Source organism: Geotrypetes seraphini, chromosome 3 (assembly GCF_902459505.1).
Source record: "Geotrypetes seraphini chromosome 3, aGeoSer1.1, whole genome shotgun sequence".
Taxonomy (NCBI): Eukaryota; Metazoa; Chordata; class Amphibia; order Gymnophiona; family Dermophiidae; genus Geotrypetes; species Geotrypetes seraphini.
The window spans coordinates 307,599,635-307,625,388 of record NC_047086.1 but is presented as its reverse complement, the minus strand read 5'-3'; the positions used below and the strand labels follow the sequence as shown (position 1 = coordinate 307,625,388).

General features: G+C 39.6%; 1 protein-coding gene across 7 annotated transcripts in view; it reads right to left on the bottom strand.

Moving 5' to 3' along the window:
• KIF16B (kinesin family member 16B) overlaps nucleotides 1-25,754 on the bottom strand; it is a 309,438-nt gene that overhangs the window by 96,076 nt on the left and 187,608 nt on the right. For 5 of the 7 annotated variants that reach the window (XM_033936633.1, XM_033936634.1, XM_033936636.1 and 2 more), the window contains 4 exons: nucleotides 24,799-24,957; nucleotides 14,668-14,761; nucleotides 13,244-13,294; nucleotides 2,759-5,694 (listed from right to left, as the gene is read on the bottom strand). In XM_033936633.1, coding sequence (XP_033792524.1) covers nucleotides 3,613-5,694; nucleotides 13,244-13,294; nucleotides 14,668-14,761; nucleotides 24,799-24,957 — 2,386 coding nt within the window. In that variant the 3' untranslated portion in view covers nucleotides 2,759-3,612. Of the gene's footprint in view, nucleotides 1-2,758; nucleotides 5,695-13,243; nucleotides 13,295-14,667; nucleotides 14,762-24,798; nucleotides 24,958-25,754 lie in introns of those variants that run through there. The other 2 variants (XM_033936639.1, XM_033936640.1) reach the window with 1 other exon arrangement.

The window sequence follows — 25,754 nt, the reverse complement described above, 5'->3', positions numbered from 1 at the left end:
GCACTTTCAGGACAGCATTAACTGACTTAAGGTCCAGAATTGGCCTCCAGGGGTCTGAACTTTTCTTTGGTACTATGACGTATCTTCCAGAGCTTGATTCTTTGTTTGAAACTGGTTCTATGGCTCAAAGATCTAGGAACCTTTGTGCTATTGCTCAGACTCTGGCTCTGTCCATCTGGACGGAAAATCTACAAAGATGATATTAAATATAGGATATACATTTTGAAGATTGTTTACACATGTAAAAATCTATTTAGTATTTATGGAACTGATGATATGAAATGGTGCTCTTTACAGAGCCCATATTGAATTAAAGGGTCCTGGGATACTGAGGGGCTCATAATCATAACATCCAAAAACCCGCCTAAGTCAGGATGTACAAGTGCCAAGTTTCGAAAACAACATTCTGGACGTCCAGTAGGACTTCTAAGTCGCTGTGCATCTAGAGCTCAAAGGGGTGTGTTGGGAGAAGTGTTATGGGTGGCATTTGGATGGGCTCTGGGCAGGCTTAGTCTTAGACATCGTGCAGGGATAATAAAATGTTTTGGCAGATGTCCTGGATGGAACTTATATGTTTTGAGCTAGACTTGTTTTAAAAGGGTGTTAAGTGTTAAAAAGTTACTCAAAATGACCACATAACCACTGCAGAGATCAAGTAAAGATCCCCACACACTTCCTCAGAACTCACTGACACCTCCCCCATTTACACCCCGCAAACATCAGAATACAAAAGTACATACCTGTCTCCAGAACAGTAGCATCTGGTATAGGAAAGCCTAGTAGACCTACACTCAGGTGTCTTAAGTAATCTGGTGGGTGAACCATAGAGAGGAGTAGCAAGTCCCATAAGCTACTCTAACCATTATATTTATGATGAAAGTGTGAGCCCACCAAAACACATCCAAAACCTACTGTACTGCCACCTGTTCCTGACAAGGGTTAGAGTCTATAGCATACACCAGCTTCTGTAATTGAGCCTATAAAGCAAACAGTTGCTTTCTGCATGGTCATAATTTAAGGTCTAGTAGAATCGGATCAGTTGTCCATTGATAATTCAGTGGTGCCTTACTCCTTGCTGCTTGTACGACTGTGGAGATATGCTGAAACTGCAGAATACAAGCTACCATCCCAATAAGGCCTTTTCAACTTTTTTTTCCCTCCAAAGAAAGCATATAAATTACATTTCTTAATTTATGTAAGATTATAATGAGGGGGGTAATTGCTTAACATTGTGCCTATGTAAGAAGTCTAAATGATGCCTCTTTTAAAATGGCTAGATAGGTGCCTATATGTCTTTATAAAATAGATTCCCAGCACCAAACTCATTTCTATTCTGAACAAGGGATAAATATGAACATGTCCCTTTATAGTACAGTGGTGCCTCGCATAACGGCCGCCTCGCACAGCGAACGCTGCGCACAACGAACTTTATGTCTTGATTCGTACAACGGACTTCGTTTCACACAACGAAGTCGCCCGAGCTGCATACTTCCGGGGTTTCTGCGGGGTTGGATCGCAGCGGGGTTGGTCGAGCCGCGAGGGTAGTCTCCTTCTCCTTACCTGCCCTGTCGCAGCACACAGCCGAACGGAAATCTTCCCGATGTCAGCGCTGACGTCGGAGGGAGGGCTTAAGCAAAGCCCTCCCTTCCTCCGACGTCAGCGCTGACATCAGGAAGACTTCCGGTCGGCTGTGTGCGGCTGCGGCAGGGCAGGTAGGAAGAAGGCAATGGCGAACGAAAGAGGGGGGAGGGGGCGGTCCGCCCCGAAGAATGTGCACAGCTGGTCAGGTCCCCCGATCGACCGACAACAGGCCCGGCCGACAAACCTCCCTGCCCTGTAGCCGCGAATCTAAATTACCTCTTACAGCAGCTTCAATAATCCAGCTGCTGTAAGAAGGTAATTTAGATTCGCGGCTACAGGACAGGGAGATTTGTCCGACCGGGCCTGTTCTGTTGTCGGTCGGGTGCAAAAGCGCCACAAAGGTGGAGGCAGGGAGGGAGGAAAGGTGGAGTGGAGAAGAAAAGACGCTTAAGGGGGGAGAAGGCCGCTGAAAGCACATGTTGGAGCAGGGGATGAGAGGGAGGGAGAGAAGGGGAAATATTGGACAAGGGCAGAAGGGATGCTAAATCATAGGGTGACAGGCAGAGAGAACAACAGGAAAAAGAGTGGAAGCAATCTTGAACCCTGAGGGTGAGGGCAGAGAGAGGTGGTGAGATGATTGATCATGGGGAGAGGGACAAAAGGGAATAGAGATGGGATAGGAAGATAGTGGAAGTAAAAGGACAGGGAGATGTATGTTTTTAGATGTATCTAAATAAAAATAATAACAAAAAATTTATCTTTTTTTATGTCATCTTAGCATATTTTATGCTACAGAACGAATTATTTTTTTTAACATGTATTGTTATGGGAAAACGCGTTTCACATAACGAACTTTTCGCATAACAAACTTGCTCCTGGAACGAATTAAGTTCGTTGTGTGAGGCACCACTGTATATTATACAAAATATACATCACAGCTTCCCACATATTATACCCCACAGATCGTATAAATTCAGGTATTTTTTTCTGTGCCTACTTTTTAAATAACTATGTAGCCATGCAATTTTATAAAAGCCCTTTTATCATGTTTTTAAAAAAACAGCTTTGAATGTGGACAACGCTTAGTAAAATTACCAGTAAATGGTTAAATTGGAGAATTAAACAGGGATCTCCAGGTTCAAACTCTACACTCTTAATAAAAGAGACTAGGTATTAGATATACTTCTATTCTATGGTACAACCAACACAATTTGCATTTATTATAAGCAAGTATTTTTTCTCCTCCTCCTCATTTCAATAAGGCTACTAGATGTACAAGCACTGTATACATTATACGCAGGTACTTTCTCTGTCCCCAGTGGGCTCACAATCTAAATGGGTTAGGTCACAAGGAGTTGCAGTGGCAATTGAACCCAGTTCCCCAGGATCTCAGTCTACTGCACTAACCATTAGGCTACTCCTCCACTCTGTCCCTACTGGGCTCATAATCTAAGTTTTTATATCTGGGACAATATAGGATCACAAGGAGTCACAGCGGAAATCAAACTCAGTTCCTCAGGTTCTCAGTCATTGCTTTAACCATTAGGCTACTCCTATGTTATGCTGTAATGTCTAAAAGATTTTCACATACACAAAATGATTTTTAAAAAGTTACTTTCTCAAGAATATACTTCATTTTAATAGTCTTTCAGAATCAAGTACTCTCTTCTATACTCACTAGTAGTAATTTATGTTATTTCAAAATACTATTTCTGTTCACATAAACATTTATAGCTTCCCCTACAGTTGTCAAATGTATTATTCTTTAAAGTACAGTAGCAATCCAATTCTACCAAACCTAAATCTCCAAAAACAAAAGAAAATTTACATACATCTGACCGAAGACATCAAATATGACTGAAGACATCAATGACACAGAAAAAGTCTGATGTCTTCTCTAATTAAAGTTTCTATTATTATAACAGCAAAGTAATCCATGCATATTTCAGTTGTAAATGACTACCATTCATAAACTGTCATATTTTAAAGGCGGGGGTGTGCCTTGAACTTTTAATTCTATCTTTTAGTTCTTTAATTCAGTGTTAAATATTTAATTAGCAAACTGGCATGTTCTGATGAATTCAAAGTAAGTTTCCAAATATCAGCTTGAAAATGAAAGCTGCCTTTAAGATGTGAAAGAAGTACCACTGGTTTTGATTCAGGTGCAATTCCTTTCTGTTTCGAAAAGACAAGCTCAATTTTTGTTAGCCTTTCCCTATCGATGACAATTATACACTTAAGACTTTTGAGAGAATAAACACAAATGCTGTTAAATTGTGAGCAACAAGGAATGGTGCACCAATACCTAGAAGCTGGATAGAAAACACAGTCTTCTTGAACAAGTGCTATGTGAGTACTCAGAAGAACAAGTGATCTGATGGACTTGAAATCACTTTCTGTTTTTATCATAGTGTACAGTAAGAGGTCAGTATCTCCTAAGGTGGGTTTTATTTCATCCATATTCTCATGAAGTAGGTAAACCAAATCAGCTAGGGTACTACTGAATTTGCAAGACAGTCGCATTCTGTTTGCAAAAGCAAAGTCAATAACCTCTGACTTCCAATCAAGTGAAAGCTGCATCAAATCCTTTGTTAGCAGGGGATGATTTAAACAAAGGAGATCATTTGAAGTAGAAATCAAAAGGCTCACTATGTCAAGACATATCCTTTGAGTAAAGTGTTGGTTGTATGTAAATATTGTGAGTATCGAATCTTCAGGGGGGCCAAAAAGTTGGATACTTTGACCTCCAAAACTAACCTGAATCTCCTTTAATGAAGTCAAATGAAGAACATGAAACAATGTCAGTGAATTGTTTTGTTGGTTGGGTGGTAGCACAATGGCATACAAAATAGAATTAACTAAGAGAAGACAAGAAGGCTGTGGCTCAGGCTGTTTGCAACTGGCAACAGCAAGCCAATACACTCCCTTTAACTTACCCATTCTGCATGAAACCTCTGGCAAATGATGTATGATATATACTAACAAGCTTTGTGCTGAATATTCCTGCAATTGCATAAGCTCATTTGGAAAATGTACAAAATTTTGTATTAACATGGAGACATTTCCCATTTCTTCATTTTTAAACATATTTTGTAAGCTCGTATTTAATATTGTCTTTGAAAATGTACATGGCAATGTTCCCTTTGCTGGCAAAAGAGACTCTGGCTGATTGATGTCAGATATACTGATTTTAGCCTCACCAGAGAAAGAATATTTATCTTCCTCTTCAGAGGATACATTCAGTGAGGAATTTTTTAAAAATGGTATATTTCTAATTAATGATAACACTTGTGCACACTTTCCACTTCTATCACACATGTTTCCCAAATCTTTTACTTGCTTAATGGCCTTTGCTCTGTTCAGCAACCCATTACTAGTTTCTATACAAAGATAAGAAAGCTTATTCAAAAAGTGCCCCAAGCTATAGCTTTGCTGTGCTCTGACCTCTGAAGATGTAACACTGGATTTGGAAAAATTTATCTCTTTAAAACCAGCCTGCGCTTCAACTCTCTGCTCAGCACCATGACCTTGGCATATCATGTTCTGGTGGATTTCACTAGATACATTCTTCACAGGAGTTATTTTAGAGAACATATTGGTCTCAGAGAGAACAAAGGAAAATGCATTGCCAGCTCTTGCCTGCTCATTACTGGTGGCTACTTGCTGCTCTGAAGCAGACATATGTTGCAGCAAGGCCAAACTATATTCACTCTGTGGGACGTGCTGGCTTTCAGCAATAACATCTAGATCTGAGCTGCACTTGAAATGTTTATCACTCTCCACAGCATTTTCTAAATGTTCATCCTTTCCTTTGTCATAATCTTGTAAGAATGAATACGTGAAATTTTTCTTTTGGACTCTTGTTTTGTTGAAAGCATTTGCGTTCCAGAGGTAGTTTGGCTCACAGTCACAGTATTTCATATCCATACAGAAGCTGCATTCTTTTCCTTTTTCTGAATCTCCATCTTCTATAAAGACTCCCCTGGAACAAGGATTCTGACTCCTTGAATAGCAGCAGTATTTTCCAGGGTCTACAGTGCTTGTTTCAGTCCCAGCCAAGTTAACACAGCTGACATGGGCTCTGGGAACACATGTCTGCCATAGCTGTTGCGTCTGTTTAACAATATCAAGAAAAGGAGAGAAGGGAAGAACCTGTCCTCATTTCTTGAAATTCAGAATTTTATCCTATGAAAGATTTCAAAACAGGTCTACATGTTAAATTTGAAAAAAAAAAAAAAAATCAAAATAGAAAGAAAATGTTATTTGATTGTGTGATTGATATTTGATTCAAGAATGGAAAAGAACCTTTGCCAATCAGCTGACACAGTATCCATTTCTCTAAGGCTGAGAAATCATTTATATTTGACTGAGATAAGGGCCATTTTATACATTCACCCATTTTGAGAACAGAAAGGAGGATTAGGTGAATAGTTAATTGAGAAAACAAATGAATAAAAACTATTTGCTGCTCAAATGATTTATGAACAAGCTGCCAAAAATGCCTTCCTGAGCATCACTCTATGCCATGGTATATTCCTATATCTGACCCTAGCTCCACATTATTCAATGGAGAGAATAATGCAATCACACAGCCCCCACTCCTCAAAAAAGTATGTAATATAGCCTGAAAAACTACCGATGCCTCATGCCTTACCAAGTTATAAGGCATAAAGGACTGCTGTCATACAGGCTAGAATATATCCAATGTATAATAATAAATCAGATCTATCCTCTCTATGAAAGGATGGTTTTAGCAACATAGATGTGGGCCCTTTCAATGTTGGTAATGTATGTACTCTACTAGCAGTGGCAGTGAATACAAACATGCAGAAACAGGATGGCAGTTTGCAACTCAGTCACAACTCCCTGTCATCGCCTGTATTCCTGCAGCAGATCCTTTAGAATCAACACTGAGATTAGTAGAATAACCTCTGGTAGATCTTCCTATCAATTCTAGTCTGGCATATCTCCTCTCAATTTTGTTTTAAATGTGAGAAGAACAGAGAAATGTAAAGATCGATGATGGTTCCACTCTGCTGTTACAATAAGTGTTTTGCTTGTTAGACCAATACCTTGCCTTGTACTTGTTGGACTTTCTCTACTAATGAGAATCTTCATGTTTGTGGATGTCTAGATCAACATAGACCCCGTTATGCTGCTGTTCCTTGTCCAGATGTCAGAATGCTGCAGCCAGTCTCACAGATAAAAGAGGACAGAAGAGAATGGGTAAGACTAAGAAATACAAGAAGCCCAACACTCTCTTTTTCATTAATTAAATACCTTATGAGTGGGGGTGCAATTCATTAAGTACATTGACACTTCATGTTTACAGTGCAAGTCTTCACTACTTTTTAAAGTCAGGGCTACTTTGATTCTAAAGAGCTAAAGGAGAGTCTCAAGATATCTCTATGTGCAAGGTTATGGCATTGCTGACCAGTGTGTGTCAATGATATCTACCTTACCAGGCTGCCTTCAAAGTGTTTATTGGATGTATCCTTAAGGAATGGGCATTTCCAAACACATTCTCTTTACATATTGAGAAATGCATTGTCCTTCAGGCATGTGGCTCTTTTTCCCATTCACTGCTCTCTTTCTGTCATGAACTTGGTTGCAGAGGCAGAGAATAAGAACATAAGCAATGCCTCTGCTGGGTCAGACCTGAGGTCCATCGTGCCCAGCAGTCCGCTCACGCGGCGGCCCAACAGGTCCAGGACCTGTGCAGTAATCCTCTATCTATACCCCTCTATCCCCTTTTCCAGCAGGAAATTGTCCAGTCCTTTCTTGAACCCCAGTACCGTACTCTGCCCTATTACGCTCTCTGGAAGCGCATTCCAGGTGTCCACCACACGTTGGGTAAAGAACTTCCTAGCATTCGTTTTGAATAACATAACGCAAGACTCACTTGTATACCGCAAATACCGCTAAGTTCTATGCAGTTCACAAAAGATAAAGAATGCAGGTAAATACTACAACAAAGAACTAATTTCCAAAAGATTCTATAAAAAGATGTGTTTTTAAAGCACATCTAAACTGTTGGTAGGAGTTGGAAAATGTAAATATGTAGTTCAGGTCCTTAGCCCATAAAGCCACTTGAAAAGACAACAGAAGATCCTGGAATTTTTTTTAATTTACAACCCTTTGCAGATGGAAAAGAGAATAGTATATTAAATTTCCTAGAATGTTTGGAATTCGTGATGATGAAAGATTCCATAAGATATTCTGTGATGAGACCTGTTAATGTCTTAAAGCAGGGGTGTCAAAGTCCCTCCTCGAGGGCCACAATCCAGTCAGGTTTTCAGGATTTCCCCAATGAATATGCATGAGATCTATTAGCATACAATGAAAGCAGTGCCTGCAAATAGATCTCATGCAAGTTTATTGGGGAAATCCTGAAAACCTGACTGGATTGCAGCCCTTGAGAAGGGGACTTTGACATCCCTGCTTTAAAGCAAATACATCCACACTTAAACTTAATCTGCGCCTCAACCAGCAAGCAGTGCAATTGATGTTAGAAAAAGGTAACATGATCATACTTCTTCAGATCATAAATCAATCTAACTGCTTCATTCTGAATTATATGCAGTCTTTTGCGATTTCTTTGGGCTCCAGCAATATTGCAATAATCAAATTGAATAAGAACCAATGATTGTACTAACAGTGAAGGAATTTATATTGAAGTATGCACTAATGGTTCTTAGTTTCCACAAAACGTAGAAGCCCTTTCGAACCATTGAGCCAACCTGATTTTTCATAGTAAGATTTTGATTGAGAATTACTCCAAGTATCTTTATAGTTGGTTGAACAATGTACAGTACATTTTAGCATTTAAAACAATGGATGTAGCATCTTCCTTCAAATTTGGAGATGCAAAGAAAAATTTGGTCTTATCTGTATTAATTTTCAATTTAAATTCTGCCATCCAAGATTCAATTGCCAACAGAATCTCAACAACAGTTTGATTGATTTGAGAGAAAGAAGTAGATATTAGGATTAATACAGTGATGTCATCTGCACAACTAAATAGTTTGATCTTAAAGTTGAATAGTCCGTTTCCCAAGGAAGCTAAATAGATATTGAATAGTAAAGAGGACAGTGGAGACCCCTGAAGTACTCCGCAAGAGTTACCTCAACTATTAGCTCATTCTTGAACCTTACTTGATATGTTCAAGACTTTAGGAAACCTTCAAACCATTCAAAGACCTGACCATGCACATCTATAGCATCCAAACATTCTAGTAATTAGTCAGAACGATGATGAGGGCTGCCCCAGAGGTCTCCAAGGGCTGCCATTGGCCCTCAGATCATTGTCCCTCAGACATTGAAGAAAACTGCCTCAGTGGTGTCTTATAAACTTAAAGTAGAAATATTCAAAAAATATTTAAGAACAACCAATCAAATAAAAGTCTTCATTGCATAAGTCTTCACAAGCTTTGTCATGGCAAACAAGTTGGAATTCCAAAAAATTGTTCCAACAAGGCCCATAGTAAATTAGATTCCACTTCCATTCAGTTACAGAAGATGAGTTGACCTGAATATGAACTGAATTTGAAGCAAATATCTATGAATATTGAACACAGAGCTTCTGAATACACTCTGAAATGATGTTATTCAAAGCTGCTGATAAGAAGAAGGTCATAAGGAAATTTCAGTGTGTCTGAATATCTCCTGGGGCACTGTCAGATCTTCACTGTAAAGTGGGCCAGATTGTACTTCTAAAATCAGTAGCTGCAGGTTAGTTACTGAGGAAGGTTGCAATGAGGTATAAAAGTATTTAAAAAGATGTTTTTGGCTGAGATTGGGGAAAATGTTGATTCAACAATTACAATTTCAAGATTAGTCAATAGACATGGCCTATGTAGGAGGATGGCAAGAAGAAAAACTATACCACCATATAGTTTTTGAAGAGAAACATTTAGTAGACATTGCTTGTATGAGGGAGAAGGTTTTGTGATCCAATAAAAAGAGTGGAAATTTCTGGTTTCAATGCTAAACTATTTGTATGGCAATAGTAGATCTCCCTTCTAATACCAGCCCTAGAGTAAAGCTTGGTGGCATTTGCATTACATTGTTGGAATGCTTAGTGAGTAAAGGGAGGCTCCTGATGATCATCAGATGAATGGTACATAGTACAGATCAATTCAGTCTGCCACAAATCTAAGACCAGAGAGATGGTTCATTTTTCATCAGGAAACTGAATTTAAAGCAAAAACAATTGAGTGGCTTGGCAAAAAGAATGTGCCTATCCTTCAGTGGCTCATCCAAAGCCCAGATTTGAATGGCAATGAACAGAGACAAGACCAAAAAGTTATTAGGAAACATAATAAAAGATGCTAATTTGTGTAATGTGTTGATTCTAACAAAAGAATGTGCTGCCATCAGCCTTGTGCATTCTCTGACGTGACAGAAGCATGATATGGGTTGCAGGTAGTAAAAATGCTAAAAAATAAAAAGCTGTGAGGGGGCAACAATTGCACATAGAACTTAAAGCAAAGTTAATCTAAACAAAAAATATCCATGCCTAACTATCTTAGCCTCCCTAATATGCCTTGAAAATTATAGTTTTAATAGCATGCCAAATAAGCATATTTCCCTTCTTCTGAAAATAGGCTAACAATATATAAAGGTCCTTTTGCTAGGTACGCTAACAGATTTAGAGCAAGCTAATGTGCACTAAGTGCCATGCAGCCCATTGTACGAGATATATTGCAGCCCACTGTACGAGAATATCACTCGTATATTCATGGGCTGCATGGCATTTAGCACACACTAATTCCTCAGTGCAAGCTAAATCTGTAGCACGCCTTAGTGAAAAGACCCCATAGTTTGTACCTCCATATAAAACTATGCAAGCACAGCTTGAATAAATGGGCCCTTAGTGTTCTGTTTGCATTGGTTATATGATTTTTGGTTTTTTTGCGCTAAACATGTGTATATCAGTAACATTTCTGCATAGCCTTATAGCCATGTTCCTCCCACACTTTAAAGTGAGAAACAGCTTTTAAAATATTAATTTCTAAAATTTTTAAAGGCTTATTTCTGAAAATGTCTATTCCTCTCCTGAAGAGCTAATCCCTGCTGAACCATATTTATATATGTGTTAAATGCCTTGTATTCACTTGTTGAGGCACCAATTATAAGAAACTCAAAGTCATTTAACCAGGCGAGAATGGCACTTACGTGGTTAAATCTCACTCAGTATCCTGCTGTTGATAATTCAGCAGCACTTAACCAGGCAGTTTCACTGAAAACCGGCTTGGACTGCCACAACACTTTGTTGTTCTCCCAATTTTTAAATGGTTTAACTACAGCCTCAACAAAATTATAATAGTATAGTTATTTTTCTTATGCTTTTCTTATGTACTTTAGTTTTTAATTAGTTCTTCCTTCTCCTATGTTTTCTGCTCTAGTCTTAATTATATGTGAACCAAGTCGAGCTCCACTGGGAGATGACCCGGTATATAAACCAAAGATTAGATTAGATATAGCTAAGTGGGCAGATAGGATTGCCTTTTGAGTGGTCCTTTCTTTGTCCACTTAGCTACATTGGTGCTGGCACTGAATATCAGCCAGCACCCGCATACTTTTCAGATTGGTGCCTGACCATTGCAGGCTTTAAATTATCACTGTAACATTATAAAAACATAGCTTTTCATAAGCACTAGTCCAATGTAATACCTCATGCTAAATCATCTGAGCTGTAAAAAGTACCAGAAGAATAGTTCAATTTTAAATGCTAAATTTAAAATATGGTACCCAGTTCATGGACCCAGGAAAAGGATACTGTTGAAAAAGCAGAACTACAGTATTTATAAAAGACCTCCACCAAATCAGCATGCCATTCAGAAACAGAAATCAAGCAAAGTTAATTTGATTGTATAAATATTAATGCCTCCATCACTTTTAATTTGTTGCATATTTAAAATATTTAGAATTCTATGTACTAAGCATTTTTAAACTTTGGATATATACAGGGTAATTTTATAACAGGAAGACCATATCAAAATTCCAAAAACATAATTATTTTATTCAAGCAACATACCATAGGGAACCACTATCCCTAGTAATGCATAAATTCTCATGCACAAATTCACACCCATTTCAAAGATGATGTAAATGTGTGTTTGTATACATGCATTTTATAAAATACTAGTATTTTAGCCTGTTACATTAACGGGTGCTAGAATATATGTCTGTGTGTCTTTATTTCTGTTTCTCTCTCCCTCCCGCTGTCTGTCTCTCTCCCTGGCCCCCTTTGTCTGTCTGTCTTTCTGTGCCCCTGTGTCTTTCTTCTTTTCTTTCTATCTATCTGTCTCTCTCCCTGCCTCCTATGCAGCAGCATTTCTTTCCCACCACTTCCCTGTGCAGCAGCCACAGCAGCATTCCCTCCCCCTCCATTTCCCTTCCCCCACACCACTTCCCTGTGCTGCAGCAGCATTTCCCCTACCCCCCTTTCCCTTCCCATGGTCTGGCTGACTATCTTAATCCCTTACCGCCCCTCCTTCCCTACCCGCGGTCCCGACAAACCTTCCGATTCCAGCAGCATCTGCAGCACTCTACACACTGCTGCTTCTACACACTGCTGCTTCGGGGCCTTCTACTGCCCAGCAAATCAGGGCAGTAGAAGGCCCTGAAGCAGCATGTGTAGAGTGCTGCAGACGCTGCTTGAATCGAAAGGTTTCAGGACCCGCAGCCTTTGCCGGACCCGAAGCGAGCTCTGGGGTTTTTTTGTTTTTTTACGCGGGCCCAGCCGGAGCAGGAGGAGAAGCCTGGGAGGCAGGAATTAAAGTCCGTTGTGCTTCTTGGCTTTATCCTTCAGACGGCAAGAACCGCTGCAGCCAACAGGCTCCGCGCCGCCGCGCGTATGCGCACTCCTACCTGCGGGTCCCTACAGCGCACGGAAAACAGGAGCACGCAGGTGGGAGTGTGCATGCTCGCTTAGGGCTTTATTATATTAGATGCACACACACTGCAACTCTGTCCCTGCCCCATCTGAACTATGTATTCTAATAATAATAATAATAACTTTATTCTTATATACCGCCAACAATCTTGCGACTTCTAGGCGGTTCACAACGAAGAGAAACTGTACAGACAGCGACTTACAGAGTATAGCTGAGAACATCTGATAGTAACAACAGTGATAATAATAGCAACAGTTTATATACTGCAGGACCGTGAAGTTCCGTGCGATTTACAATGAATTAGAGAAATTCCATAAATTGAATGGAGCAATCATAGTTAGAGATCAGAGGTTAACAGTTTACAAGATCAGATCTGGGTGGGATTACGAAGGGGGCTATTGTCCTGAATCGTTACCTAGGTATTTCGAGAACAGGAATGTTTTTAGGTGTTTTCTAAATTCACCATAGTTGTTTGTGTGTGTAATTAGTTTTTCTAAGTCTTTGCCCCATAAGGCTGCTTGATACGATAGATATTCTAGGAATGCCTGTGCACCGTACACATCCATTACTTACATGAATATATTCAGCTGCACACTTTTATAAGAGGCTTTTTCTACAGGTACAACATGCTTCACACACAGAAAATACTTTATAAAATTACCCCTATAATGGGAAAAAATGCTCTAGTACATCTGGACTTTAATTAGATTTCCTAAAAGCATGCATCATTTATGACGACTATATCCAAAATGATTACTTACCTCATATTTAAGCTTTCGTTGATCAGGGCCACATTGAAGCTTGCCATTTTCCTGAGAATCAGAGATATAAATTTATCTTTACCATCTATATTGCAAGCCATCAATTTATTACTGAAAACATGGGGCAGTACTGATAAAAAGCAAACTGGATTACTAACAATGTCATAAACATATGCTATCAGATTTGGACATACAATTTAAAAGAATACTTGGCCATCCTATGTTAAGTTCCAAGTTAGTGCATGCACACCACCCATTATAAAATTATTTTTATTTTTAGCACAGAGGGGATGTGTCAGGGATAAGTCTATACAAATTAGACTGTAAGCTCTTCTGAGCAGGAACGGAAGAGTCCATTGAATGTTAAATGTACAGCACTGAGTACGCCTCTCAGCACTATAGAAATGCTAAATAATAGTAGTAGCAGTGGGCATTTCTTCGGTAATCAGTTAGTATAGCTATATTGCTGCACGCTAACTGATTAGCACAGGAGCCCTTTTTACCTTAAAAATAGGTAGTGGTAAACACTCACACTCTAATCTTTAATGGTAACGATAGCACGTGGTCATTAATAAAAAAAATTCTAAAACTGGCCATTTTACTGCTGCACTAAAACTGCCCACTCCCTCCCCCTTGCAAAAGTACAATGGCTTTTACCCAATATATATTAGAACTGTGCTACATACAATGATCTTAACTCACAGCATAACCTTATTGTGGTCTACATTCTTAAACAACTCTTTGTATTAATAAATCACTAACCCCTCCCCATCCTTCATCGGTGTACATTATGTCATTCACTTTTTACTGGTTCATACTTTCATTCCTCTTGTATTTTGGATCCACTACCAGTTCTTCCCCAGATTTCCTCCCAGCAAATCCATAGTGCAGTATGATTGCTCATTGTACCAATTTAGATTGTAAGCTCTACTATGCAGGGAACATTCTCTAGAATATTTTACTGCACAGTGCTGCATATGTTTAGCAGCACTATAGAAATAAGTAGTAGTACAATAATTTCTCTTGGTGCCAAGATACTGTATTTTATGAAATCCCAGTTTTTTAGTCAATGTCTATACAGTAACTATGCAAAAGAAAAATCTTGTGGGATTAGGGCATCTTCTCTTCAACTCCCTCTTCTATCAAGAGGTACAAATTCTTCTTAATGGTTACTGCAGATGGGCAGACTGGATGGGCCATTTGGCCTTTATCTGCCATCATGTTTCTATATTTCCCAGGAGGATTGTATTTGTAGATACTGCCACCACCACACATAAAGGAAAGTGCCTACTTGGTCACATCATCTCTAGCACATATGTTCACAAGTTTTATATATCATATACAGTTTATGTGGTATCAAGTACCAGTGATATAGCATTTTGAATCACTTTCAAGTAGGCATACCTCCATGAAACACAACCCACCTGGAAAGATATACAGAGACTGCTACTGTCTTCATGAAGAGGGTGGATAGTCTGAAGTCGTCTCTGTATTTCTTCTTCAATATAAGCATTTATCCTGCAAAATTTTAAAGATATAATAAGTACCACTCTTGTGAAAACACCTTTTTTTTAACATAGTATTAAGCATGTTTCATTTCTGCTTTTAATCTCCAATAGGCATCAGAGTAAAGTGGTCTTATTGATCTGATCAAGTTCAATTTATTTGATATACCGTAAATATAAAACCAAAGTTAAAATCTAAGCGATTTACAATATAGTAAATATATTAAAAGGGAAGGGAAAACAGAACAAATCAATAAATCAATACATATATTACACACAGATACAAAACATAAGGAAAAGAAATAAGGTTGATTACAATAAAAATTAAATTTCAAGGGCGGGAAAAGGAAAAAAAAACATAGGGTTGTGCAATTACGAGCCCAGTCTGTTCTATGAACAGAATGCCTCAGAAAAATAAGAACATAAGAAGTGCCATCTCGGGATCAGACTTTCGGTCCATCAAGTCCGGCGATACGCACAGGCGGAGGCCCTCCCAGGTGTACACCTGGCATAATTTGTAGTCACAAATCTTTATATATAATACAAGCTGAATATCTTCAAATATATAGCCACACCAAATTGATATTCAAATAATTATACTGTCAAAAAACAAGTATAGTACTCTTTTCACTTTATATAAACGGTAAAAGACCTCAGTGTTTCTCAAAACTGAGAAACTAACTATGCCAGTAAAGATACTGTCAGAGAAATACATCCTTGGTCTTTACCGTTTATTTTTCTAGTTTCACTGTACTTTTTACCTATTTGTTATCATTTTTTTAAAGGATTTTATAAGTTTCTTAGAAAAGTGAGCACTTATCTTATTTTTAACAGTGCAAAATCACCGCAGGAGTCATTCAAAGGTTCTAGTGCGGTATCGTGAATAATTCCGCTTCAAACTGATTCACATAGAAATCCCAACAGGCCCTGTTTCGCCCTACGGCTGCATCAGGGGATTTTTTTTTAAAAAAGGACAAAAAATATATCCATTGGTTTACAGAAACATTTCATGCAAACCTAAAATGTAAGCATTACTTACTTTTAATTGTGAGCCACTGCTTCAATGATTTTCTTTCAGCGAAATGGCGGCTCGGCGTACTACTGGGGTTATAAAGAGAACACCGGATAGCACCACACCAATCAACAACCCAGATGCACAGAGACATAACCAATCAGTATGACTTCCGGGTTTCTTTCAAAAAAACGCGCGCCATTCAATTCTGACATTCAGACCGTATGGAATGTATGTTTTCAATCTGAATATCCATTTTTGTTCTCTTTGTCGGAGGTACGCTTTAAAATCACCCCCCTTATTTGAAGGATATAACTTTTCTATAATCTAGCAGTATTCAGTATTTTGAAGGTCTCGATCATATCCCCTCGCAGTCTCCTCTTCTCAAGGGAGAACAATCCCAGTCTCATAAGTCGATCCTCGTATTCCAGTTTCTCCATACCCATTACTAGCTTTGTTGTCGCCTCTGCACTCTCTCCAGCAGTTTTATAGCCTTCTTTAGGTTGGGAGACCAATGTTGGACGCAATATTCCAAGTGGGGTCTGACCATTGCTCTATAAAGCGGCATTATGACCCTCTCTGATCTACTCGTGATTCCCTTCTTTATCATGCCCAACATTCTATTTGCTTTCTTTGCTGCCGCCGCACATTGTGCTGACAGCTTCAGGGTCCTATCTATCAGTACACCCAGGTCCTTTAATTGAACCTTAAATGTTTGAAATGAATTTTCTGTATGAAGGTACAGAGGCAAAGAGTTCAAGAGGGTAGGAGCCATGACTGAAAAATAATAATTCCTATGAACATTATGAAATAATCACCTTCCAGTCTTCCGGAATCTTTCCCGATTTGATCGACAGATTGGCTATTAGTTGAAGCAGTTCAGCTATAATCCCTTTCAGTTCCTTGATGACCCTCAGATGGATGCCATCCGGTCCCAGGGATTTATCGCTCTTAAGCCTATCAATCTGCTTGCATACCTCTTCTAGACTGACCGTCAACCCTGTCAGTTTCCCATCTTCGTTTCCAGCATATAGCCTGATGGGTTCCGGTATGCTTTGTATATCCTCTTCGGTAAATATAGACACAAAAAATGTGTTCAGTTTGTCAGCGATTTCTTTGTCCTCCTTTAGCACTCCCTTTATTCCAGGGTCATCCAATGGCCCCACTGCTTCCTTCGCGGTTCGTTTCCCCTTAATATATTGAAAGAACGGCTTGAAGTTTTCTCCTCCTTGGCTATTTTTTCCTCGCAGTCTCTTTTGGCCCCTTTTAACACCTTATGGCACCTATGTTGATGTTGTTTGTTCTTATTCCAGTTTTCATCCGTTTTTGACCTTTTCAATTCCTTAAAGTTTTCTTGTCTCTGATCGCTTCCTTCACCTCTACAGTGAGCCACGCCGGTTCTTTGTTCTTTTTACTCTTGGATCCTTTGTTGATCCTTTGCGGTATATATAGATTTTGTGCCTCAGTGACTGTGTCCTTAAAAAGTGACCAAGCTTGCTCTAGTGTTTTTACAGTGCTTATCCTTTTCTTAATCTTAATTCAATAATTTTAAGACCAGTGATTTTATTACTTTATGTTTTAATGTATTATGTTTCCCTACTGTGTTTTTCCTATGTTTTGCTTTTCTTTAATTAATTGTATTTCAAAACCCTTTCTTACCTTATGTAATGAGAACTTATATCAAGTAATTATCCGATGTTATTATTTAAGTTTGTATTGTTTGTCTCTCATTGAATGTATTTTAAAATGTTCATCGCTTAGAATTCCGATTAAGCGATTAATCAAGAAAAATAATAAACTTGAAACTTAAACTTAATCTTCTTCCCCACCATGAGTCTCATCCCTTCGTAATTCCCTTTTCGGAAGTTCAGCGCCATGGTCTGATATTTCTCACCTGCACCCAGGTTGAAGCGGATCATATTGTGATCGATCCTTCCCAGCATCCCTTCTACTTCTACACCTTGTGCCGGTCCTCGCAGTCCATTTAGAATTATGTCCAGAATTGCATTTCCACTCATATTTTCCTTGACGAGTTGTTCTAGGAAGCAATCGCCTACAGTATCCAGGAACTTGGTCTCCCTAGCGCAGCCGGAGGTGCCTAGGTTCCAGACTATCTCCATAGTTGAAGTCACCCATAATAACTGTGTTGCCTCCCTTGCAGTTGCGTTTAATCTTATCTGTCATTTCCCCATCAATTTCTTCAGACTGCCCTGGGGGTCGATAGTAGATGCCAATCTTCGTTTCCAGTCCATTTGTTCCCGTAATTTTGAGCCATAGAGACTCTAACTTATCCGTCAGTTGTGGTGTGTTATCTCCAGTAGATTAAATTCCCTCTTTGACGTATATGGCAATGCCCCCACCTTTTTGAGCCGCTCTGTCTCTGCGGTATAGTTTGTATCCTGATAGCACAGCATAGTGTCCCAGAGGTTTTTCTCAGTCCACCATGTTTCTGTGATGCTGATGATGTCAACATTATCTTTTTGTGCCATAGTTTCTAATTCACCCATCTTATTCCTTAGACTCCTTGCGTTCATATACATACACTTGAGTTTACGACCCGTTCTTTTCTTACATTTCCTTCCCTTTTGTGTCCCTTTCAATCTGTCTTGCTTGTGATCCGGTGGGTCATCCTCTATATCTTCCTGCACGGTATCCTCTGGTGAGTCTTCCCCTCTACCTTCCCTGCACGGTATCCTCTGGTGAGTCTTCCCCTCTATCTTTCTGCATGGTATCTTCTGGGTATACCAGTTCCCGAACCATCGACTCTCTCTCTCGGTCGACTGTCGGCTTTCCCCTTCTTCCTAGTTTAAAAACTTCTCAACTTCTCTCTTGATGTTGTTTGCAAGTAGCCTCGTTCCGTCTCTGCTGAGGTGGAGTCCGTCTTTCCTGAATAGCTTGCTCTTCCCCCAGAATCTCATCCAGTTGCGCACGAAGTGGAATCCTTCTTCTTCACACCAGCGCCGCATCCATGTGTTGAATGCTTGCAGCTCCATCTGCCTCATCAGCCTTGGGTACCAGCAGGATCTCTGAGAATGCTGTCCTCTGTGTTCTGGTCTTCAGTTTCCTTCCTAGCATCTGGAACTGGTCTTTCAGTACTTCCCTGTTGTAGTTCCTGTTGCTCACGTTGTTCGTCCCCACATGGATCACCACCGCCATATCTTCTTCTTCCACACTATCGATGATCCTGTTGATGCGGCTCACTATGTCTTCTACCTTGTCTCCTGGTAGGCAGGTCACCAGTCGAACCAGTCTTCCTCCCACTATGTGGCTGTCGACTTGTCTGATGATGGAGTCCCCAACAATTGCTATCTTCTCTATCTTCTCTTGATTCTCCAGTCCATGTCCCTGGTGTATGTCTATCTCTCCAGCCTAGGTCTGTGTCTTTCATTCCCATCCATTTTCTCTCATCCTGGCGTTGGCTTGCACCGGACTCATCTTCTTGTGAGTCCCCTCCGCAATTTCCAGATCTCATTGCTGTGTCATCATTTCTTCCTGGTGATTGTCCCTCGGGTCCACACTCTCTGTAGGTGTATCTCGGCAGTTCCACTGTTGCTGGTGATTTTCCACAGCCTCCCTGTATGCTTCCTCTATGAACTTCTCCAGCTCTCGGACTTCTTCCTCAATGGTGTCCTCTGTTTTGGTGTTCGCTGCATCTCGATGTTCTCTGCATCTCTATCTTCCTCCTCCATTGCTTGATGTGCCTCCAGTTCCAGTATTCTGCCCTCCAGGAGTCTGACTTGTTTCTTCAGGCTCTCCAGTTCTCCGCATCGAGCGCATACGTAAGACTGCCTCCCAGAGGGGAGGTAGTCATACATACCTCAGACTGTGCAGAAAACTAGGTAGCACAACATTCTACTTCTGTCTGCTGCTTCCATTGCTGCCCGCTTGCCGGAGACTGGAAGAAGCAACTGCCAGTTGTTTTGATTGGGTTGTGTGTGGGCTGCAGATACCGCAAACCACAATGAGGAGGAAGTTTCATTAAGCCCTTTGCCGAGAATCGGAAGTATTATGGACAATGTGAGTCACTTTGAGAAGGGAAAACAATTCTCTTCCAATTCTCTCTCTGGTGGAGAGGAATCATATTGGCCACTTCTTCAGCTATTATTGCCAGAATATCTGGTAAGCAATCTGGAACTGGTTTTGCAGTGAGCAGTAGAGGTGGAGGAACTTCCATAAGTCAAGGTCTGGTGGTAAAACTAGCTGTTGTGACTTTAGAGTCAGTATGGGATGCATTTCAGAGGGTTCAAACTTTTCTTATGCAGCTAATGTCTAAGTTTAATGTGGACATTCACTCTCTACAAGTTCAAGACAAGCAATTACACAAGGGTATGGATCATTAAGCTAATAGGGTGTCTTCAGTTGAGTAGTCATTGAAAGGTTTTCAAGACTTTCAGCTGAGTACTATAAAAGAAAGAGATATAACTGCATAAGATGGAACGTCTGCAAAATCAGATATGGAAGAATAGCTTAAGGTTTCTGAATTTCCCCAGGTCACCTCTTATATCAGCTACCGAAATGCTTAAGAAAAATGATCAAGAAGTGCATAATGTTCCTTCTGAAGCTATGCCTCCTATAGCTTGGGCACAGTTATGTTACTGGTATTAAGAGAGACGGGTTGGGGAGGAGAAGAATCATCTAATATTCAGCAAGATAGGAACCTTACTGACTTTCTACAAAGTTCCTTAGAAGTTGTTAATGAGTGCCCTAGAATGTGATAGAACCAATATTCTTTGTTTATACTTTCATTTTATGAATAATCTGTTTTGGGGCTCAAAGTATTTCCTGATTTTTTCCCAGAAAAATGCAGAAGCAGTGCAGGGATTTCTTTGTGCTGAAAACCAGGGTTATTGTTCTGGGGAGAATTTGTCTATTAAAATTATCTTATATTTTGGACCCTAAACAGTGTAAGGGAAATTAGAGGACCTCTGGACTTGCTTCTAAATAATCCACTGTAATGTTAGCTTATGCTAGATATATTTTCCCTTCTTTTCACAAGCGAAGATTTTAGAAAAACAATCTTTGGAAAGGGGGTACCCCCCAAAAAATCACTGAAACGAGCTTTTTTACGAGCAAGATTTGCTCAGCATGATCTTTTGGGGATAGCCCCAGGTTTGGGGAAGAGAAAGGAAGAGATATTAACATGTGTGCTTCCTTTTTTGAGGGTGGTTAAAAGATTAATACAGTCGATGTACCAAAATTGGCCTATACTCCAATTGCATCTAGTGTTGGGAGAATTCCCCAATAGCATAAAATAGAGGTAGGTCTATTGGACAAATGTTAAATTTCCAGAAATTTGGAATAAAGCAAAAAATGTTGAAAAAGGTATTTATAAAGCTTGTGGCCGCTGTCAATGGTGATCCCTTATGATAGAAGGTGAACAGTGGCAGATTCCTGGAAAAGATTACATTGTTAGATCCAAAAGTAATACTGACTGCAATAGTAAGCCTGTCATCTATGCAGTATTATGCCCTTGTAACTTACTGTATATCGGGCATACCAATAGAGCAGTAAAGATTTGGCTTAACGAACATAAATCTAGAATTCTATCTGAAAATATAAATGATCCTATGGTACACCATTGGCTCTAATATAAACACTAGATAGGGGATATTTGCAGGCGGATCATTGACCATTTAATAGTAGGGAGGGAGGGAGGCAATTTAGAAAATATATTAAATATGAAAGAACAATAATGAATCTATAATCTAAATATGGTGGAACAGGGAGGTTTAAATAGTGAACTTGAATGGACGTCTCTGTTTTGACTGGTGTGGATTGTGATTGGATGTGAGTGTAATCAGCTGTTATGAGGAGTTTAAATAGTAAGGAAAAAACTCCACCACCATCTTTGCCTCAAAGAAATAGATGTGAGCATAGATGGCTTGGGACGGCTCTGGTAAACTAAATCTATTCTGGCTACTTTAATACTTTAATCTTTAATCATTTTTATTGAGCATGAAAAAATAAATACAGTTAATATAAGGATTAATAATATAAGAAGAATAGAAATGAAACAGCAAATATCAGGTTAAACAATTTCAATTTCAACTATTAAAATATGTGAACTTATTTTTATCCCAGGACAAGCAGGCAGCATATTCCCACACATGGGTGACATCACCGACGGAGCCCCGCAGCGGACAGCCTCGAAAGCAAACTTGCTTGAAGATCTCGATCTTTCGAGTGCTGCAGTGCGCATGCACACATGCCTTTCTGCCCGAACTAGGGGGCGCATCTCCTGTGAGGATCCTCAGTTCGTTTAATTCCGCGGAGACAAGGCGGCACGTTTTTCTTCATCTCTGCAGCAATTTGCCTTCTCTTCAACGCGGCTGTTTCTTTTTTTCAGGAAAGTTCGGTCGCTATGCTTTTCTATTTTATTTCTCCTTTATTTGTAAAAAAAAAAACAAACAAACATTTTTTTTGTTTGTTTCTTTTCTTACTTGTCCGGCCGGTGAGCCTTGGGCCTAGGCCCAATTGCTCCTTCCGTTCAACACAGACTTTATTTTTTCTATGTCCCGGCCTCTTACCGGGTTTAAACGTTGTCGTCAGTGCAATCGTGTGATTTCGGTCACCGATCCCCACTGCCGCTGTCTACAGTGCCTGGGTCCGACCCATTCCCCAGAAGATTGTCATCGTTGCTTCACTCTCACTCCACGGGCCTTTTGACGCCGGTGCGCCCAATTTTTTCAACTTTTTGGAGACATGGAGCCACCTTCGGATCTGACTTCGACCTCGGCGGCTGCCCCGGTCTTGAAGGCTTCGATTCCAGTGTCTTGGCTTTCTACCTCCAACGCACTCAACTTCACAGAACATCTCCTCAACTTTTCATCTCCTTTGATCCGAACAGGTTGGGACGTCCTATTTCAAAGCGCACCATCTCCAACTGGATGGCTGCTTGCATTTCTTTCTGCTATGCTCAGGCTGGTCTTCCTCTGCAAGGTCGAGTGACGGGCCACAAAGTTCGAGCGATGGCGGCATCTGTAGCCTTCCTCCGATCAACTCCTATTGAGGAAATCTGCAAAGCTGCCACTTGGTCCTCGGTTCATACTTTCACCTCTCAATACTGTCTGGATACTTTCTCCAGGAGGGATGGCCATTTTTGCCAATCTGTTTTGCAAAATCTTTTTTCGTAAATTGCCAACTTCCCTCCATCCCTTTTTCCTTAGCTTGGAGGTCACCCATGTGTGGGAATATGCTGCCTGCTTGTCCTGGGATAAAGCACAGTTACTTACCGTAACAGTTGTTATCCAGGGACAGCAGGCAGATATTCCCACAACCCTCCCACCTCCCCTGGTTGGCTTCTTGGCTAGGTATCTGAACTGAGGATTCTCACAGGAGATGCGCCCCCTAGTTCGGGTGGGAAGGCACGCGCGCATGCGCGCTACAGCACTCGAAAGATCGAGATCTTCAAGCAAGTTTGCTTTCGAGGCTGTCCGCTGCAGGGCTCCGTCGGTGACGTCACCCATGTGTGGGAATATCTGCCTGCTGGATAACAACTGTTACGGTAAGTAACTGTGCTTTCTAGGGAGAATCCTTGATAAAGCACTGTAGTGAAACATGTCGGATTGAATCTCCCCAGACCGCAATCTAAAGCATTAAAAAAAAGATGTCTAAATCAGGGCTGCCCAAGTCCGGTCCTCAAGATCTACTGGCAGGCCAGGTTTTCAGGATATCCACAATCAACATGTATGAGAGAGATTTGCATACCAAGAAGGCAGTGCAGGCAAATCTCTCTCATGCACATTCATTGTGAATATCCTGAAATCCTGGCCTGCCAGTATATCTCGAGGACCAGACTTGGGCAGCCCTGGCCTAAATGATTTATCTAAACACTTTAGACTTTATGACATGTTATTGAATTATCACTTGAAAAATAAATATAAAATGGATCTGTGACGATGAGACATGTAAAGCTAAACTGCTATGAGATATATTGAGCGGTGAGTGATGTTGCTGAGATCTGAAAGTGAACAATATAAATGCATTAACATTGAAGTTGAGATTTGCATCTTTAATACTTTAATTAGTTGAGATATTGGAGAAAATTTATCATAAGATATTTGGCCATAAAATATGTGTTCTGTCAACCAGAATAATTGAAAGCTTTTTTGTATTTGAAGGTCATTAAAATTAGTCTAACTTAGGCCCTCTTTTACTATGCCACAGTAGAGGTTTTTACCGCAGCCTGGAGCGCTAAATGTTCTGCTGCTCACATGAATTCTATGAGTGCTGGAGCAGCATCAGAGTATTTAGTGCTCTGGGCCATGGTAGAAACCTTAGCCTAGTAAAAAAAAAAAAAAAAAAAAAAGGGGAAGTAGATTGTGTTGCTTTGTAAAGGGAAATAGGGGGTGCTGGTATATTCATGTTAATTGCTTTTCTTTGGTATATATGTCATGTAATGATTATTTGAACCATTCCTTTAACTTTGAGGTCTAAGAAGGATTAGACGCTTTTTCTTTATAACATTTTTTTTCATTTTGTAACTTGAATGTATTTTTGACTTGCTTATTCAAGTGCGTAACTTGTATGATTATTTGCAAAATTTAAAAAAAAAGAAAGTAATAACAGATTGTTAAATGCAACTTGTGTCTGAAATAATGAGACTTGATGTAAAAACAACATTATGTCAGCATAGCTATGAGTCCAGGGACACTCTTTGGTGTCTCTATCAGGCTGGCACAGGCAATGAATGAGGAAAGCTCAGGCTGGAAAAAGAAAAGCAGTTACCCCCTATTATGGCCAAACCCTGCTGACACAGGAGCAGTGCTGAAGCTAGTCTTAGAAAAGGTTTTCCTTCAGTCTTCAATCAGCAAGGGATCTTCTGTTCCCTGTACATGACAGCTAGGGTGAAGGGTTACATGTGTGTGTGGAAACAAGAAACCAAGCAATGTAAAAAAAAGAGGATTTAGAATAACCACATTTCTAGGTGAAAAACAATAAATTCTTACTGAATTATCTAGTTACAACAATATGAAACATACAAATTCCAAGTTTTAAATTCTGATAAGGGGAATAAAAATAAAATCTGATTAAAGTACCTGTCATCATTCAATGGAAGGAGGTGAGACTGCAATTTTATAGGGCTGGAAGGGGAACTGGTATGAGTGCTTTTCTCTTCTACTGTTAGATAATAACCTTTGTGCACAATATCACTCTCACATATCTTCTGCTTTAGTTGCTGAATTTCTTGTGATAACCTGTATGTAGATTTTTAAAATAATGTATTACAAAGGCTTTAAAAATATATCTCACTCATGTCTTTAATATCCACTGTGTTTGTATTATGGTACATTGTTAGAATGTATATCTTACTCTCATCAGAAAAATCAGAAAGAGAGAGACATTGATAAAGACCTCCATGTCCAATTTCACATCCTGCTTCAATATTGTACATTCTATTTGATACTGTACTTAGTTTTAACATACGCATAGTGCAATGCTACTAAGCATTCAACTGAGAGTTATTTACAGTTTCTCCTTTTCCTGACATATCCATGGAATGGAAATTGATGATAGTACTAAGAAACCAAAAGTGAAAATCTGAAATAGCATGGAAATGACTGTAGAGATACGCTGTGATAGTCTAGGGACTGCATAATATTACACAACACAGTCACTACACTAATATTTCAGAAGAGTTTCTTCAGCAACTTTTCAGTGGATATTTTGCATTTCCATCAACAGTTCAAATTTCTTGAGTTAGTACACTTCAGTAATGCTACATGCTATAATCCCATGGCATTGCCAGAAGTACAGTATTAAGACTTCTTTTAAGAAAGTTTATATTATCTTTTCAATTATCATATTATAATCTTTAATAATGGTCCTTATCTTTAGAAGCCTTATTTGTGATTTACATGTGTAAATACTGGCATTTAAAAGTATACCTTGAACAAACATTGAAAGCCCAATTTTAGAAAACTAGAATTTACATGTGTAAATCTTACTTATCTATGGCTATGCTCCTGGTAAAGATTTACACATGTAAATTCCA